The sequence below is a fragment of the Sinocyclocheilus anshuiensis genome, unplaced genomic scaffold (assembly GCF_001515605.1).
Source record: "Sinocyclocheilus anshuiensis isolate Anshui unplaced genomic scaffold, SAMN03320099.WGS_v1.1 scaffold1010, whole genome shotgun sequence".
Taxonomy (NCBI): domain Eukaryota; kingdom Metazoa; phylum Chordata; class Actinopteri; order Cypriniformes; family Cyprinidae; genus Sinocyclocheilus; species Sinocyclocheilus anshuiensis.
This window is the reverse complement of record NW_015537936.1, coordinates 1260090-1277799: the sequence shown is the minus strand read 5'-3', so window position 1 is coordinate 1277799 and position 17710 is coordinate 1260090. Positions and strand designations below refer to the sequence as shown.

The following is a 17710-nucleotide window of genomic DNA, read 5'->3' as shown; positions in this document are numbered from 1 at the left end:
TGCTCAGCAATGGATGCTCTGCAGTGAATGGGTGCCGTCAGAATGAGAGTCCAAACAGCTGATAAAAACATCACAATAATCCACAGCACTCCAGTCCATCAGTTAACATTAACATTAAGATGTTTTTAACTTCAAACCGTTTCTTCCAGCTAAAATATGAGTCCATAATCCATAATAACGCTTCCTCCAGTGAAAAAAGTCCATCTCCTGTTGTCTCTCACATCAAAATCCAGCCACATATTTGTTTAGAGCTGTTTTGGCTTGTAAGCGTTGCTTGATCTGTGCAGATTTCTCTCCTGATTCAGACCAGATGACTTTATCACTGTGTAATACAATATTATGGATATTATGGAGGACTTGTATTGTAGCCGGAAGGTTTGAAGTGAAAATGTCTTGATGGATTTGCTTCAGCTTTTGTCTTCTCCAGATGTTATCTGATGGACTGGAGTGCTGTGTATTACTTGTGGATGTTTTTATCAGCTGTTTGGACTCTCATTCTGACGGCACCCATTCACTGCAGAGGATTCATTGGTGAGCAAGTGATGCGATGCTACATTTCTCCAAATCTGATGAAGAAACAAACTCATCCTAATCTTGGATGGCCTGAGGATGAGCACATTTTTAACAAAAAAATCATTTTTGGCTGAACTATTCCTCAAGTGTCTTAAATGCTTCTCGGGTCACTGTACACGCTTCTCCTGTTCCACACAGACGTCTGCTGTAATACTACTGACAGAACCGGGCTCTATGTGTTTCCCTGACCTGAGAAGACCTGATACAGAGAGTTGTTTTTAAATCCAGTGACTTCTTATCTGCAAAGCAGACTGTAAAACTGGTGTGAAGATGTGTGTTTGCTGACTGATTACTGTACCAGAAGCACATGACCTCATCCTGACCTTGTTTTTGGAGAGGGGGGTTTTCTGAAGGAATATTCTGGATTGATGTACAGCGTCTGTGACATGCTGTCGACTGCCAGAGAAAATCTTTTCTACTCGCTTCTCACAGCCGAGGTATTTTCTGTGGTAATCGACAGCGTGAATGTTGAATATAATGACAGAATATTTCCCTGAACAGTTCAGTAACCTCAGATGTTTCCGCTTTCAGATCATTCCCACAAGTGTGTTTTTTTTTAAAGTGCATAATATTTTTCTCCATGTTGTCTTAATCCACTTTTAAAACGTACTACTATTGCATAGCACAACGCTAGAGTTCCTGTAAATAAAGAGTGTAGAATGTATTTCCTGCATTTATCAGAGATTCAATGAACGGTAGCTTTCCTTCAGTTAGTTCTTTAAAAATGCACATCTTGCGTTCTGTTGCATCACTTTTTTTATCGTACAATGTTTTGATTTCCTAGATATTTCATAAATAAAGAAAAAGCAAAGTAGATTTATTTATCTAAACGTGAAAAGTTTAAAGTTATTTAATGTATGAAAAGTCGGGACGTATCATTTAACCATAGATTTGTGTAATCTGCTTTTTCAATAAAGTGGTTTTTGTAGTTAACTTAAACTGTTACAGTGATTTTATTTTTATACAGAATCTGGGTTTTTATACAAAATGACATCTCTGCAATAAAAAAACGATACTGATTTTCACGTTCGATTCATTTAAATCAAATATTTCATGAATCAAATAATGTAGTAATAATAATAAATTAATAAAAAATAAATAAATAACATCTGAATGTGTCATTCTACGCATTTCTCTAAACACAACCAAATCAGAATGAATAATTTATTTTTCTTAACAAAAGATTTGTTTTTGTATTCCCCACTTCTCTTTGCTGTATTGGCCAAATCTATTAAAATATATATATATATATTTATTTATTGGAAGGGATGGATATGACTGCCAATATTGTTGAATCAAGACTATCAAACGTTTTTTCTTTTCTTTTTTCTTTCAAACATGTATTTCATAGACATATTGAATCTAGAGCTGTCCAGAGAACACAAACATCACAGATGGTTTTAATTGTGTAAACAGTAACATTTAGATATTTTCCCCCCTGTTGTTTTATTTAAATTAGCTTCCCTACAGCATGACATGAGTCTGAAGTGATTTTCCACACCAGGGTGAGACTTTTGAGCTCTGTTCTCATCACCTCGTCCGAGGTTTTCTGTTTCCAGCAGTTTCCAGTATAGATGTGGTTTTCCTTTGGCCTGTGAAGGGTCTGTGTGTTTATTCGGCGGTGATATCGGCTCAAATCAGCGCGTGTGCATTTATACTGTAATCACGCTGCTGCACGCAAACACTCTCCGCACCCTGATGTCTGATACAGCTCCCACAGGAACAAACTATACTCTGTTACAACTGAGTTCTCAGTCAGTTGTGTTGCATTTAAATACCCACTTAAAATTAGTATGCTGTGAAATGCTGCATAGCTAAAATCAAATGTCTTTTTATCTGAAAGGCAAAACACTGTAAAGACGCTCTTGCACCATGAAATCGTCATGATTCGTTTATCTGAAGTAATCGTAATGAGTTTCTTCAGCGAATCGCTGACCTCTATAAAGCAGCTCCTGTGGAGATTTTCAGATTAAACACACGTCTGGAGCATCACACACACAGACTGAACCTTAATTAGGTCGTAAAGAGCAACTTCTCTTAATCTCTGGCCTTTAATTCTAATCTGTGTAAATCTGGGTTTCTATCAGTATGCAGCCAAAACTGAATAAATCTATGAAACATATTTGACACATTTGACTATTTTGAAGTGTCACACACCTCATATTATGTCAAGAAAATACTCGAACAAATTTAAATGTTCAGCTAATGATTGTGATTTTACAAGTTTTTTAGTAGCCTACTATGGTAATACTGTGAATTATTTTTGGTATTGAGCTACCAGGTGAATTGTTTTCTATTGGACCCAGCCTGTGATAATTAGCTGATTTAAGTCATATATTGAAGTCTACAGTATGTGTGCATGAAGTCTATAATCACGTTTATGACAGACAGTAAAACAGCTCACCAGACGGTGTATAAATGATGTGATATAGCCATTGTTTGTTGGTGTTGAGTTCATTAGCTGCTCGATGACAAACAGCAGACGAGCTGCAGCTTTAATGAGACTCTTACTGTTTTATTTCTGTTCTCCAGTTACATCTTGATGTTCATCTATTCTAGATCTTGAGTCTAGAGTTGATTAGAATTTATTAGATTCAAAGCTAATATATTTTAAATGTCCTAATTGCAATTTCATCCTTACAAATATGATTACTGATATATTTAAATACACGATATACTGTACGTTTGAATAGGAATGGCATTAAAGTATATTTTAGTTGATCATAAATGCTTGTCAGTATTCATTCAGCGGTGCTTTAACCCTATTTCAAAGACAATAGAAGTAATTATGAAATTATGTGTAGCCTTAGATAAGATCTACTTAAGTCCAAACGTTCAATGTAATATTTAACTGTTTAAAAAAAAGGTAATTGTGACTTTTTATCGCACAATTCAGATTTTTTTCCTCACAGTTCTGAATGTATCTCACGATTCTGAATTTTTTCTCTCAATTCTGCGATTTAAACACAACTGTGAGATAAATTAGTAGTAATTGTGAGAACCAAAGTCAGAATTGTGAGACAAAAAATTTTTTTTTTACCTTATTTTTATACCGTGGCAATTCAGAATTCAAAGAAAAGAATTCAGAGGGGGAAAAAAATCTGAATTGTGAGATATAAACTTAACCGTGAGATGTAAACTTTGAAATGCAAGAAATAAAGTCAGAATTTTGAGGTCAGATATTCTTTCCTTTATTTCCTGAGAATTGCGAGAAAGTCAGAATTTTTAGATGCACAATTCGGACTATAAACTCAAACATTGCAATTGCAAGAAAAAAAGTATGGAATTAATAATAATAATAAAAAAAGTAGTGATTGCCTTTTCCATGGAGGAAACTATTCAGAAGAAAATAATTATTTTAAAGCAAATAATGCATAAAAAAAGTCAAAATTGCGAGAAAAAAAGTCAGCATTATGAGATTGTCTCATAATATATATATATTATGAGACGTGTCTTAAGCGTTTTCAAGCATTTTAGAATGTCCCTATAAATGTTTGCGTTACAAACCGGCATGTTTATGATTGTTAATATATATATATATATATATATATATATATATATATTTAGCAGACTAAAACATGTGATGTGAAGCTCATATATTTTGTTAAAGCTAGCATCCTTTGGGGATTCCATAGAAAATTGTGCGTCTGATCCAGAAGTTCAGAGGGACTCTGACACAGATCAGTGCTGAATCTCTGGAACAGTTTTTCCATGTAATCACGGGTTTCTTTTTCAGTGAGCAGCAGGCCAGAGGACCACCCAAAATCTCTCTGCCCACGCTTCTCCACCGAGCTATACATCAGAATCAGAATCAGAATCAGAATCAGAAGAGCTTTATTACCAAGTATGTTTACAGGTCTTTAGAGGTGCAGTCATTCGTGTAGAGAGAGAAGAGCAGTGGGGAGAGGACGCAACCCTGGGGGGCGCCAGTGCTGATGGTGATAGTCCTGGATGTGAGTTTGCCCAGCCTCACTAGCTGCTGCCTGTCTGTCAGGAAGCTGGTGATCCACTGACAGATGGAGGTGGGCACGGAGAGCTGGGTGAGTTTGTCTGAGAGAAGGTCAAGGCATGATGGTATTGGTATTCAAATGTATACATTTTTTAATGTTAGATAATAAAAGCAACTGGCGTCATACATCCATTAAAAATCACTGCCACATCAGCTGATTAAAAGTCAAATGAGCAAAACTGTCCATGTCTCACATTATCTATCAGTTGAAGGTTTATTGCTGTAATGAAGCAGCAGTGTGTGTTTCTCTATATTGCGGGAAATGCCACATCACCATCGGCTCTTGATGACTAGTACAGTTTTTACCCTTGTTGCCATGGCAACCGCATTGACTTTCAAATTCTCCAGACGAGCTGAAATGTTAATTCATTTTGCTTTCTGCCGTTTTGTCTCAGCTGCGATAAAATTTCAGAAAGAATTGTCTTTTTTTTTCAAGGAAAAGGCCGGAAATAACCGGGCAGGTGATGTTTGAAGTGAGAGACTTGTTGCTAGGCAACAGGCACATTATACACCGATCTGATCTCTGGCTGAGGTTCGTCTCTGATCTGTCAATCATCTCATCAGACGTAGAAATGATTTACAGCTCTGAAACTCAAGTGATTGGGCATTTCTGTGTGGTGGTACTACAGTAAACATCATCTGGCTCTTTTAGTGTTTGTGGAGGACATTTCCATTCGCATGATGTCTTCCAGATGTGTTTGGGTCTCTGTGTGCTTCTGGGATTTGACTGGATCTGAACACAGCTGACCTTTGACCTCATGTTCCAAAGACCATAGATATGTATATATGATAGAATCCCCATTCGACCGCTCCAACACGCAGAGCAGGGGTGCCCAACCCTGGTCCTGGAGATCTACCTTCCTGCAGAGGTTAGCGCCAACCCTGATCAAACACACCTGAACCAACTAATTAGGGTCTGAAGGAGCACTTGATAATTACAGACAGGTGTGTTTGATCAGGGTTGGAACTGAACTCTGCAGGAAGGTAGCTCTCCAGGACCAGGGTTGGGCACCCCTGACGTAGAGCGTCCGCCATCTTGGAACGGTCAGCTTGACATCATTCACCATACTATGGGTTCGCAGACCATCGGCTGTGCAGGATTGTGGCATCTTCGAATATTCATTGGTTACTATGGTGAATGATGTCAAGTTGACCATTTCAATATGGCGGACAGCTTACTTATAGCGGCTCATAGAAACAGTTGCTAATGAGGATCTATGTGTACATATCTCTGCCAAACACTGGGAGCCGAGAGACTGACGGACTGTGGTGGATATGAACCTACGGCTCCACCTGCTGGTGAAGAACTGCGTGTGCTTCTGCTCTTTCATGGGCATCAGCTAGCTGTCATAAGTGTCATAGAAGCTGATGTTACACTTGCAAATGGACATTTGAGGACATGGCATTGTGGGATACAGTGTACAGTGCGGTGTACTCTGCTTATAATGTAGTGGCTCATCCATGCATATACATTTTCATTTACCTTAATGCATTTATTATTGACATTTGATCAGTTCGTGCATTCATGTATAGTGCTTTTTACACTATTATATAGTATTTTTTATAGTTTAATATTATGGTTTTCATATTATAATATTTATAGTTTTTATAATAAGGGTTATTCTAACTAAAACAATAATAAAAAAAAAATCTATTCTGAAATAAAATAACTATTAACTGAAATAAAATAAAACAAAACTTATCTTAATCTTATTTTATTTCAGGTAGTTGCCAAGGAAACATATCTCATTTTTGTTTAGCTTAACTTGAAGCACTGAAATAATAATAAAAAAAAAAACTAAAACTATATATATATAGTTTTTTATTTTTAAATTATTTTAGTTTTATTGTATTTATTGTCCTACTATACACACACACACACACACACACACACACACATATATATATATTGTCCTCATTTGTAAGTCACTTTGAATAAAAGTGTCTGCTAAATGTAAATGTAGATAGATAGATAGATATCATAGACATATAACAACTCTAATAAAATTGACAAAATCACAACAAAATTACTAACCAAAATTAAAGTGAAAACAGAAAATATAAAATCCGATTGAAAAACTGTCTGCTTATATCAATGATACTAAAACAACACTGAACACTGTTTGATGATAGTATTCTATAGGAATCCTAGCCAAAGTCACAGAAATTGTGCAAAGTGATTTATTTCGGGGAAAAAAGACTCCAACATGTGATGAATACAGAAACCTTCTTGCAGTAAACTGAAAAACACAAGGTGCTTCAGATGAGGGATTTTTCACAGAGTTCAGTGTAAAAAGAAGAAAGTAATATCTCTGATTTAGCATGTTTTTATTTTGCATAATTCTAGATTAACAAATAAATGCATGTTTTAATTGTCAGATAAAATGACACTACATTACAGTTTCAAAATGTTTGGCTACAGTGCTTAGGTTTTGGGGTGCAGGTGATTCTGGGTAAAGGTGAAGCTTCTCTTCATGGTTCATTCAAGCAAAGTTCTTCTTGAGGAAGTTGATGAGGCCGTTGGTGGATGAATCGTGAGAAGAGACCTCCGCTGAATCCTGAAGCTCCGGTTCGATCTTCTTTGCCAGCTGTTTCCCGAGCTCCACTCTGAAATAAAAACCAATACAAATAATATAGGCATATTTAAAATAAAATAAATAAAAATGACAAAAAACAAGCAAACAAACACAAAATTACTAAAACGGAATATAAAAACAAAAACTAATAGTATGTGAATGACACTAAAATAACACTGGTCTGGTAATAAAATGACTTTATCTACTTGTGTAGGATCAAAAATAAACGTATTTATTATATAAATAAATTCATTGTTTTATTAACTGAATCTACAACTGAAATAAAGATTTGAAAAACTATATGCACATTTAAAAACTAACTAAAATTACATTGATAAAGTTAAAATTAAAATGAAAACGAATATATATATAATATAAAAAATAAAAGATTATTTAACATATTAATAAAAACTATAATAACACTGGCCTTAACATGCTAGGATCAAAAATACATTAGTTTGGTTTAATTAACATTCCTAAGATCATTTCTACCTATTTTTTCCTGATTTTTATTTGCTACATTGGACGACTCACCCCCACTGATCAAAACTGTTAATTTCCCACATGACGCCCTGAATGAAGATCTTGTGTTCATACATGGCTGTAAAGGGAGGTCAAAGGTCAAAGGTCAGGAACCTGCACATCAGATGATATCTAATACTGTACAGCATCACCAAACCATTTGAGACGCACCAATCAGAACGCCCAGAGTGTACGGAGACAACTTTTTGAAGATGATGGAATTTGTTGGCTTGTTTCCTTGGAAAACCTGGACAGAGACGCAGGGATGATGTTACCAGGAAAGAGCTTCATGCAGAGATGAATGTTAGTCATATTTGCACATTTAATAACAGCTACGTGTCTCTGTGTGAGCAATGAAAATAAAAATATTAAACATAAAAAAATACCTTTTTTCATTCTAATTTTGTTTCAAAAATTATTTATGCCAGTCTGATCAAATCATGTGGCAAGATGAAGATTGTTGCATATGATTCATTTATGATGAGCAGATTGCGTTGTCAGATACATGCTCTCCTCTCAAATGCATGTTTTGATAAATGTGAGTATTGCATGTATATAGAAAGTCTGCATACTGTGCGTATTATTCATATGCATACTGTTGGGTAGAGTTTATGGGGTATAGTGTGTTTCGTGTGCTGTAGAGGTCAGTATAAGCCAGCACTTGACTTCATATTCTCACTTTGTGTGGCAGAATTTTCTCTAGTTTGTCTCCACTCAGTCCTCCGGCTTCCAGCTCTTTCTTTGCCTCTTCTGTCGTCTTTCCCTTCATCAGCGCCTCCGTCTGCGCCAGGAAGTTCGCCAGAAGGATCTGCACAGTATAGATTTAATAAAACAGAGCAAAGCAGTGTTAATGTTGTCAAATTCATCAGTTATGATTCAAATTCAATGTAAGCTGTAAAGCAGCTCTACAGAAGACAATAGTGACATTATTCAACTCAATTCAGTTCTTAATTCAGTTCAATAACAGGGTCTACAGAAAACATGACGCATCACATACTGGAAGTTTATCTCTGCCACTAAAAATGAAAAAGGTAATTATGACTTTATATTTATTTATTTATTTAGTCATTTAGCAGACGCTTTTATCCAAAGCGACTTACAAATGAGGACAACAGAAGCAATCAGTTGTAGTATTAAAACAACTAAAAACAGATCCAAAACTAAAAGCTAAAACTTTATAAATACTACCTATACACATTTAAAAAATAAAGAGATTAAATAAAAATGACAAATGCATACAACAAAGTTTCAAAACTTAACATTTAAATGAAAAACAAAAAATAAAGCTAAAAACAATTCAAAATATTAAAGAACAAAAGGTATAGGAGTATAATAATGATTCTAACATAACACTAAGCCAAACACCAAAAAACAACTACATATCTGTATGTGCGTACGTACAACCACACACACATACATATATACTGTATATATACATACACATTTATAAATTCAATATATATATTATTTCATTTCCATTTAGTTTGTTGAAGTATTAAAATAACTCAAATTAAATAAAACTAAAAACTTAATAAAAGACCTATACAGACATATATCCCACAGCTCAGACTTTCCCCCCACAATTCTGAGTTAAATCTCACAATTATGACGTTTTTCTCAAAAATGGCAGTTTATATCTCACAATTCACTGTCCCCCCCAAAATTTTGAGTTTATATCTCACAATCATGACATTTTTTTTTTACAATTTGCAGTCTATATCTCATAATTGATACTTTTTCCAACAATTTTAAGTTTATATTTCACAATTATGACATTTTTCTCACAATTCTGAGTTTACATCTCACAATTGAGACTTTTTCCCCACAATTTTGAGTTTATATCTCACAGCTATGACACTTTTTTCACAATTTGCAGTTTGTCTCACAATTGAGACTTTTTCCCACAATTTTGAGTTAATATCTCAAATTTCTGACTTTTTTAAAACTTAAAAAAAAAGAATTCTGAGTTCATTTCTCACAATTCAGACTTTCCTGGTAATTGTGACTTTGCAAATTTATATCTTGTAATTCTGAATTTATAACCAGCAATTCTGTGTTTTTTTTCTCTCTCAGAATCGCAAGGGAAAAAAAGTCAGAATTCGGCGAAAAAACACAATTACCTCTCTTACTCTCTCTCTGTCTATATACTGTATAGATAGATAGATACTGTAAATAGATAGATATAGATATAGATTTATAAAACGGATAGTTCCAGTCCTTGATTCTGATTGGTTGAGCCGCGTTCAAAGCTGTTGTAAATTACTCTACAAACATACACCTTTGTTTACTTCTGTGTGTTGCTCGGCAACCACTATACATTATGTGTTACTTTGTTGCAACCACAACCGTTTCTGAGGAACTACATTGTTTGGAGGAAGAATAATGTTTTTATTAATATCATTACACTTTATTTGCTCTGTTTTATTTTGTGAAACCTTGCTACGTATATGGAATAACCATTTTATAAAAGCAATAATCCCTGTGAAGCCGTGGTTTACAGTGAATTTATAACAGCTAAGGGGGTTTTAGGCACAATGCAGATTTTTCTCGATTGCTAACACACAGTTCATGAAACAATTCACCAAACACAATCACAAAACTACACACCAACTTATGCAAACTTCACACTTCCAGGTCAAAGTCAAACATTTGAGTCAAAAACATGTTCTCTTTTGTCAGACTCAAACTTTGGCCTCAGATGACACGCAAACCTGTCAAATACACAGACTATTTTCCTGCCTAGAGAACACTAGTGAGATCAACTCAAAACACTGCTATAAAAACCACACATGGATAAATGTGTGCTATTTGTGTTCACTTTGTGACTCTTGAGGAAGTTCTATTGTGTGTTTGTGTTTTCTAAATGAGAACATGGTTAAACCTGTGCAAAATGATGCTGTTCTTGTGTAGAGTTTTGCAGAAAACACTGAGCAAATTGGAACATGTGTGAAAGCAGGTGAAATGTGTTACAAGTTTTGAGAAACACGTCTTTGTTTTGATAACTGTATGAAAGATTTGGAAAATTGTGCCAGATTAATCAGTTATAGTGTGTTAGCAATTGAGAAAAACTGTATAAGTTGACTGTAAACCACGGCTTCTTGGGGCGTATTGCTTTAATATCCCATGGCAGAAATAAGCTGCCATAGATTTGAGCCACATCATGTGATTCATCGCTGTATCGCGGTACCTTGTGGTGGAGGTTGTTTCTGATTGGATGTTGAGACTGGGCAGGAATGAGGAAGTCAGCAGGAACCATACGAGTTCCTGTGGAGGAGACAGAAGGGTCAGACAGACGCTTTTCCCACCAAAACACACACACACACACACACACACTGTACGTCAGATAGTGAACCTTGGTGAATGAGCTGGTAGAAAGCGTGCTGTCCGTTAGTTCCCGGTTCACCCCATACGATCGGCCCGGTGTGATAGTTCACCCGGTTACCATTAGTAGTGATGTACTTTCCATTCGACTCCATGTCACCCTGTAAATCACGGCATTAGTTTGAAGTATGACGTTTATTTACTTTTTTTGCTTAGCAATACTGAGATTGAATTATAGCAGAAAGTACTCTGAAAGATAAAATTGCAATTGCAAATTGCAAGAGTGTTTTCAGAACATATTCAATAATACTACTCCAAAAATAATAAAAGATATACATATGCACAGATATGCCTGTCCATACATAAACAAAATATACATCCATTCACACACGCGCGTAAAAATAAAAAGTTTTGAAACATACAAGTTCTCATACCGTTTGCATTTTTGATGACTTTACTCTCAGTATAAAATGCATACACTTTTTGACCGTTTTGTGTTCGCTCTGCAGGTGAGACGCACCTGTTGGAAGTAGGCAGCGAAGCGGTGCATGTACTGATCGTATGGCAGCAGGCAGTGAGTCTCCGCCTGGAAGAAATTGATGTACCAGATGCCCAGCAGAGCGAGCAGCATGGGAGCGTTCTGATCCACAGGAGCCGTGCGGAAATGAGTGTCCTGCCACAGATGCAGACTCAGGGGTTTATGTTTTATTCTATTCAAGGATGCATTGAATTGCTCAAAAGTGACAGTGAAGACATGTTACAATAATGTACAATAATTTCTATTTCAAATAAATGCTGCTCTTTCGAACTTTTTATTCATCTGTGAATCCTGAAAAATAAAATGTATCACGGTTTCCACAAAAATACATTGATAATAATCAGAAATGTTTCTTGAGCAGCAAATCAGCATATTAGAATGATTTCTGAAGATCATGTGACACTGAAGACTGGAGTAATGATGCTGAAAATGACAAATAATGACATTTGAACAGATATTCTTCCGTAATAAAACCCACCATCCAGTGAGCTCCAGCCAGCAGCTTCTCAAAGTTCTCGTATCCTGAGACAGAAGAGATAAAACAGACGCCTGAGAATCTCTCACACTCATTGGATATCTTCACGAGAGTCACATGATAACGCTCACCGATATGAAGTGCGATGGACAGACCAATTGCAGACCATAACGAATATCGTCCACCGACCCACTAGAAAAAAAACAAACAAAAACAATTTCAGACTCATCTAATGAGGCACAATACATTACTCTTTCAAATAATTTAGTTTAAAATTAAGGCCATGATTTGTTACTTGAAATAAAATAAAGTATAAACAAAAAAGAAGACATTAAAAAATAAAAAATAATAAAACCATAAAAACATTTTTGTTACTTGAAATAAAATAAATGTTAATGGAAATAACATTAACAACGATATAGACATATTAATGAACAAAAACAAATGACAAAAAAGACAAAAAATAAATGTAAATGACAAAAACCACAAAAAATGTAAACAATATTAATATAATATAAAATTTAAAACTAATTGAAACTATTAAAAAAAGCTATAGTAGTATATTATAGTAAAATACTAAGATACTAAAATAACACTGTTACAAAAGTAAATGAAACACAAAGTCAACTACACATCCAACTTCTTCTTAACATGAGCTGAAGAGCATATAGGCCTGGTTTCGCAGACAGGATTAGGCAACAGTTCAGTTAGGACATTGAAATACTTTTTATAAGCATGCCTTAGAAAAAAACAATACTGATGTGCATCTAGAGACAAAACAAAGGCACTGACATATTTTAAGATCAGTGCAGGTTTCTTTCCATTGAAACAGCTCAGACTTACATTTTAGGCCTAAGCCTTGTTTGTGAAACCGGGGGTTAGAGTCTATAATAAACAGGCCAGTAAGGAACCTTGCCCTTTAAATATCAACAATGTGACTAAAAGTAGCCCGTCGGCCTTTACAGTGAACCAGCCTGTGCGTGACCTCTGCTCTGATAAGGTCAAGATCACGAATAACCCAGCAGCGTTCGGCCGCGAGTCAGTGAGGGACTCTGGTTACCAGCAGCTGTCCAGACGCCTACTTCACAGGTCAAACCACTACAGCAAAAATAGCTCACGGCCCTCAGCGGCCCCCGACACTCACGTCCCAGAACTCAAACATGTTCTCCGGGTCGATGCCGAAGTCCTTCACTTTGGGCTGAAACACAGAAAATGCAATAAAGGTTATTTGTCAACCTAAAATATCTGATGCACATATTAAATGCCAGCTTTTAAAGGGCTCATCTCAGCTAACAAACATATGTGACCTTGGAGCACAAAAGCAGTCATAAGTAGCACGGATATGTTTGTAGCAATAGCCAAAAAAACATTGTATGGGTCAAAATTATTGATTTTTCTTTTATGCCAAAAATCATTAGGATATTAAGTAAAGATCATGTTCCGTGAAGATATTTTGTAAATTTCCTACTGTAAATATATCAAAACTTAATTTTTGATTAATAATATGCATTGCTAAGAACTTCATTTGGACAACTTTAAAGATGACTTTTTCAATATTTAGATTTTTTTGCACCCTCAGATTCCAGATTTTCAAATAGTTGTATCTCAGCCAAATATTCAAAAAATTGACTCTTATGACTGGTTTTGTGCTCCAGGGTCACGTATGTTCTAAGAAGGATTTGCTAATGTACTCATTAAGTCATGAAAACGTTATTTCTGATGTTCTCTGAACATTCAAAGTGTCCAGTTTTTTAAATGTTTCAAAAAAAATTTTTTTTTCTTGATAATGCAAGGGAACATTCTATTTGAGCATTTTGCAAACATTATGGGAATGTTACATTTTTAAATGCTTAAAATATGTTTGTCTTGGTTATGTGAACGTTAAAGACAATATTAAGGGGAGCGTTTGATTTTATCATTTTGCAAACATTATGGGAATGTTACATTTGAATGTTCTCTGAACTTTTTAACATTAACGTTAATTATTTTACATTACTGGAAGAATGATTGTTTAGATTTTTCTCCCTGAGGTTATAATGCAGTACTGGTCAATATGTAGCAAAAACAGTCATAAAACAACAAAACAGCTGTTTTTTTTTTGTTTTTGTTTTTTGCTTTAAGACTTCTAAGAAGGATTTGCTAATGTACTCATTAAGTCATGAAAACGTTATTTCTGATGTTCTCTGAACATTCAAAGTGTCCAGTTTTTTAAATGTTTCAAAAAAAATTTTTTTTTCTTGATAATGCAAGGGAACATTCTATTTGAGCATTTTGCAAACATTATGGGAATGTTACATTTGAATGTTCTCTGAACTTTTTAACATTAACGTTAATTATTTTACATTACTGGAAGAATGATTGTTTAGATTTTTCTCCCTGAGGTTATAATGCAGTACTGGTCAATATGTAGCAAAAACAGTCATAAAACAACAAAACAGCTGTTTTTTTCTTTTGTTTTTTTTTGCTTTAAGACTTCTATGTAAATGCCTTTTTAAAAAATAAATAATTTTATATTCCTAAATTATTTTCTGTAAAGCACTTTGAATTACAGCTGTATTTGAAAAGTGCCGTATAAATTGTGAAAAAAAAAAACTTGCTTTGCCTTTTTACATGAAAAAGGTTTTTGCAGTTTAGTTTCAATAAATGCTCTTTTTGGACTGTTTTGAGTTTTGAAAGTTACAAAATATGGTTTATGAACAAATTTGAATTCCTGATGATATGAGCCTTTACATTTAAACTATAATGCACTTACTCCGTTGGTTGAGAGCGCCACGAAATGCTTGGCCACTGCAGATTTCTGTGAGAATGATAAAAATGACAGAAGAATAAGTGCGTGACACAGGCGTCCCGTACACGTCGCTGCAGGAGGTGAGACTCACGTCTTTGGCGGCCTGCAGGAACCACTCCTTCGCTGATTCAGCGTTTGTGATGGTTTCCTGGGTCGTGAATGTCTGAACAAACGATTTCACAACGTTATCAGTGCAACTATTTTTTTATACAGAAATCTCACTGTGATACATATTATCAAGTGAACTTATAAAGAGTCATAGTAAAATCTAAATGTGATATTTTTGTCTCTGCCAATGCTGTATAATCTGTTCAGTCTCTGAAAGCTGCGTCCTGCTCAGACCTTCGATGCGATGATGAAGAGTGTGGTCTCAGCGTTGAGTTCAGCCAGAGTCTTAGCGACGTGCGTTCCATCGATGTTAGACACAAACCAGACACGAGGTCCGCCTTTAGAGTACGGCTTCAGGGCCTCTGTCACCATTAATGGACCCTGAAACACACACAAAAATGATTCAAATACATAAATAAATTGATTGATTAAAATAAATAAATAAAGAATTATTTACAACAAACAAATAAAGGAAAATTTGAATGAAATGAATAAGTACATTTATAAATAAATAATACAAATATGAATAAAATATTTAAATAAATAATTTAATTAAAATAAATACATTTAATTTAAAACAAACAAATAACATATCAACAAAATAAAATAATAAAAAAATTGTTTAACATGAATGACTAAATGTATAAATAATAAATCTGGAAAAACAATGTAATATTGTAACTTAACAGAAACTAAATATTTTCCAATAATATTTAGAGTATATTTATAGTATTAATTTTTCACAGTATAAAAAATAAACCACATAGATGCCTGTTAAATTTTAGAATGAGTGTCTCTTGCACAAGGATGGAAAGAAAATCAAAGTTGTAACTAAAACAACGTTTTATGTTGGTGTGTTTTATAAGAAATTACTATTTCAGTCTTTCTATTTCTAAATTTCATTTTTTTTTTTTACTTATATTTTTGACATGTTAGTCTTTCAAATTCTAGCTTTCAGCTTGCATTGACAGTTTTTCAGTATTAATTATATCAGGCAAGTTATGCATAAAATTAAAAAATTCCAAGTACACCTGATAAGAAGGAAGGGGAAAAAAAGCACTTTTTTTTACATGTAAATTGATGTTTTACCTCATGCAAATTATTTGTGAAATTTACTAGCAATTTCTGAGTGAAAATTGTTTCACTACCACATCTTTTCAATGTTTTGGGGGTCAGTGGCATCTAAAAGACTGAAGACCCCTGATCTGACACTGGAAACAGAAAAACCATTTGCTGTAAAACAGTGAGTTTTGATTTCACAAACCAGATCAGATCCACCGATGCCGACATTAACCACATCAGTGATGGACTTCCCAGTGTATCCCTTCCACTCGCCACTGCGGACTTTCTGCGGACGGAAGAAAGTGAGATTTTGTTTATAATTGCATCCTGGCCCAGACACTTTTTTTTATAGTTTCCATAGTTGATCAGTGTTTATCTGTGTATATTTTCATATTCAAGTGTCCTAGTATGAAGCATCGCATCAAATATGACACCCACATGACAGAAGCCTTTCATCTTCTCCAGGACCTGGTTGACCTCCGGCATCACGTCTTTCCCGTCCACGTTTATGGGTGTGTTTGAGCGGTTCCTCAGAGCCACGTGGAGAACAGCACGACCCTGCAGACCACACAATCTTCATGCTATACTTACATGTATTTGGTAGACACTGCAACTTGCAATGCATTCAGGATATACATTGAATCAGTTCATGCATTCCCTGAAAATCAAACACATTCATATGAAGTGTGTATAGAAGAATGTCAAGCATTTTACAAGTGCAGCTTATGTTTAATTAAAAATATCAAATAAATAAAGCATAATTCAGAGCGTTTCCATCAATAAACACATGCATCCCAGTATGTCCAAACAAGCTCAGCTCATTTTAATCTATAAAAGCAGGGAATGTGATGTATATTTGAGCACATGCTGATTTAAACCCTCAGTGAAATACCTCAGTGAAGTTAATCTTTTCTCCTGAAAACATCTTGTCTCTGGAGGCCTCCACACCACGAGCCTTCGCCTGCAGAAAAAAGCTGCTATATTTACATGCTAACTCCATTTAATTCTCGGTAAACATTCATCTGCTCAAATCTTTACCAGCTCCACAAGCATCTTCATAACCTCTTCATTTATGAGGTTCTTAGAGTAATCCAGCAAAATGTCTCCTTCATCTGTTTTTAAAGTTAAGCTGTTGAAAGAGGACAAACATGCAGCTTCAGACGAACTCTTTGATCACTTGCTTACAGATATTAAAATCATTATAAATATAATAAAATCATTATACAAAACCTGTACAGCCAGATAGTTAAACTGACTATATGCATTTGTATCACTATGATTGTTAAATATATTCGTCAACTTGAGTAAAATATATATATATATATATATATATATATATATGATCTTTCATGAAAGTTTAAAAGTAATGAATTTGAATGTCGGTGGGATTTAATGATGATGGACAGGACAGTAAAACAGCTTCTACGTGTGACTCCGCCCACTATACTGCATGAACTGTGAAGTACAGTTGCTAATTATTAAAAATATAATAAAAAAATATAAAATAAAATAGCATGAAACTAATGAGCTGCTTCATGCAGAATATTTAAATTAGTAAGTAAATGAATAAATAAAGTACCTTAAGTTTTGGAATCGGTTTTTATCGGCCTCGAACATCTGCCTCATGTTGAGACTCGCGGCGTTTGATTTGTACCATTTCTCCAGATTCTGGAAGTTTGGGTCGCTTGTCAGTCCCATCGTGAACCTGCCAAACCTGCGTGTCTGTAAGAATCTCCGG

General features: G+C 34.9%; 1 protein-coding gene across 1 annotated transcript; it reads right to left on the bottom strand.

Moving 5' to 3' along the window:
• Nucleotides 1-6747: 6747 nt before the first annotated feature.
• On the bottom strand, nucleotides 6748-17704 carry gpib (glucose-6-phosphate isomerase b). The gene is made up of 18 exons (XM_016447851.1): nucleotides 17552-17704; nucleotides 17011-17101; nucleotides 16865-16933; nucleotides 16411-16530; nucleotides 16175-16258; nucleotides 15145-15291; nucleotides 14894-14965; nucleotides 14767-14811; nucleotides 13159-13212; nucleotides 12146-12206; nucleotides 12018-12061; nucleotides 11522-11674; nucleotides 11033-11162; nucleotides 10868-10944; nucleotides 8360-8488; nucleotides 7852-7927; nucleotides 7693-7759; nucleotides 6748-7189 (listed from the first exon to the last, which is right to left on the bottom strand). Exons 1-18 carry the CDS (start codon nucleotides 17668-17670, stop codon nucleotides 7066-7068), a joined length of 1662 nt encoding a protein of 553 aa, XP_016303337.1. The 5' UTR covers nucleotides 17671-17704; the 3' UTR covers nucleotides 6748-7065.
• Nucleotides 17705-17710: the final 6 nt, after the last annotated feature.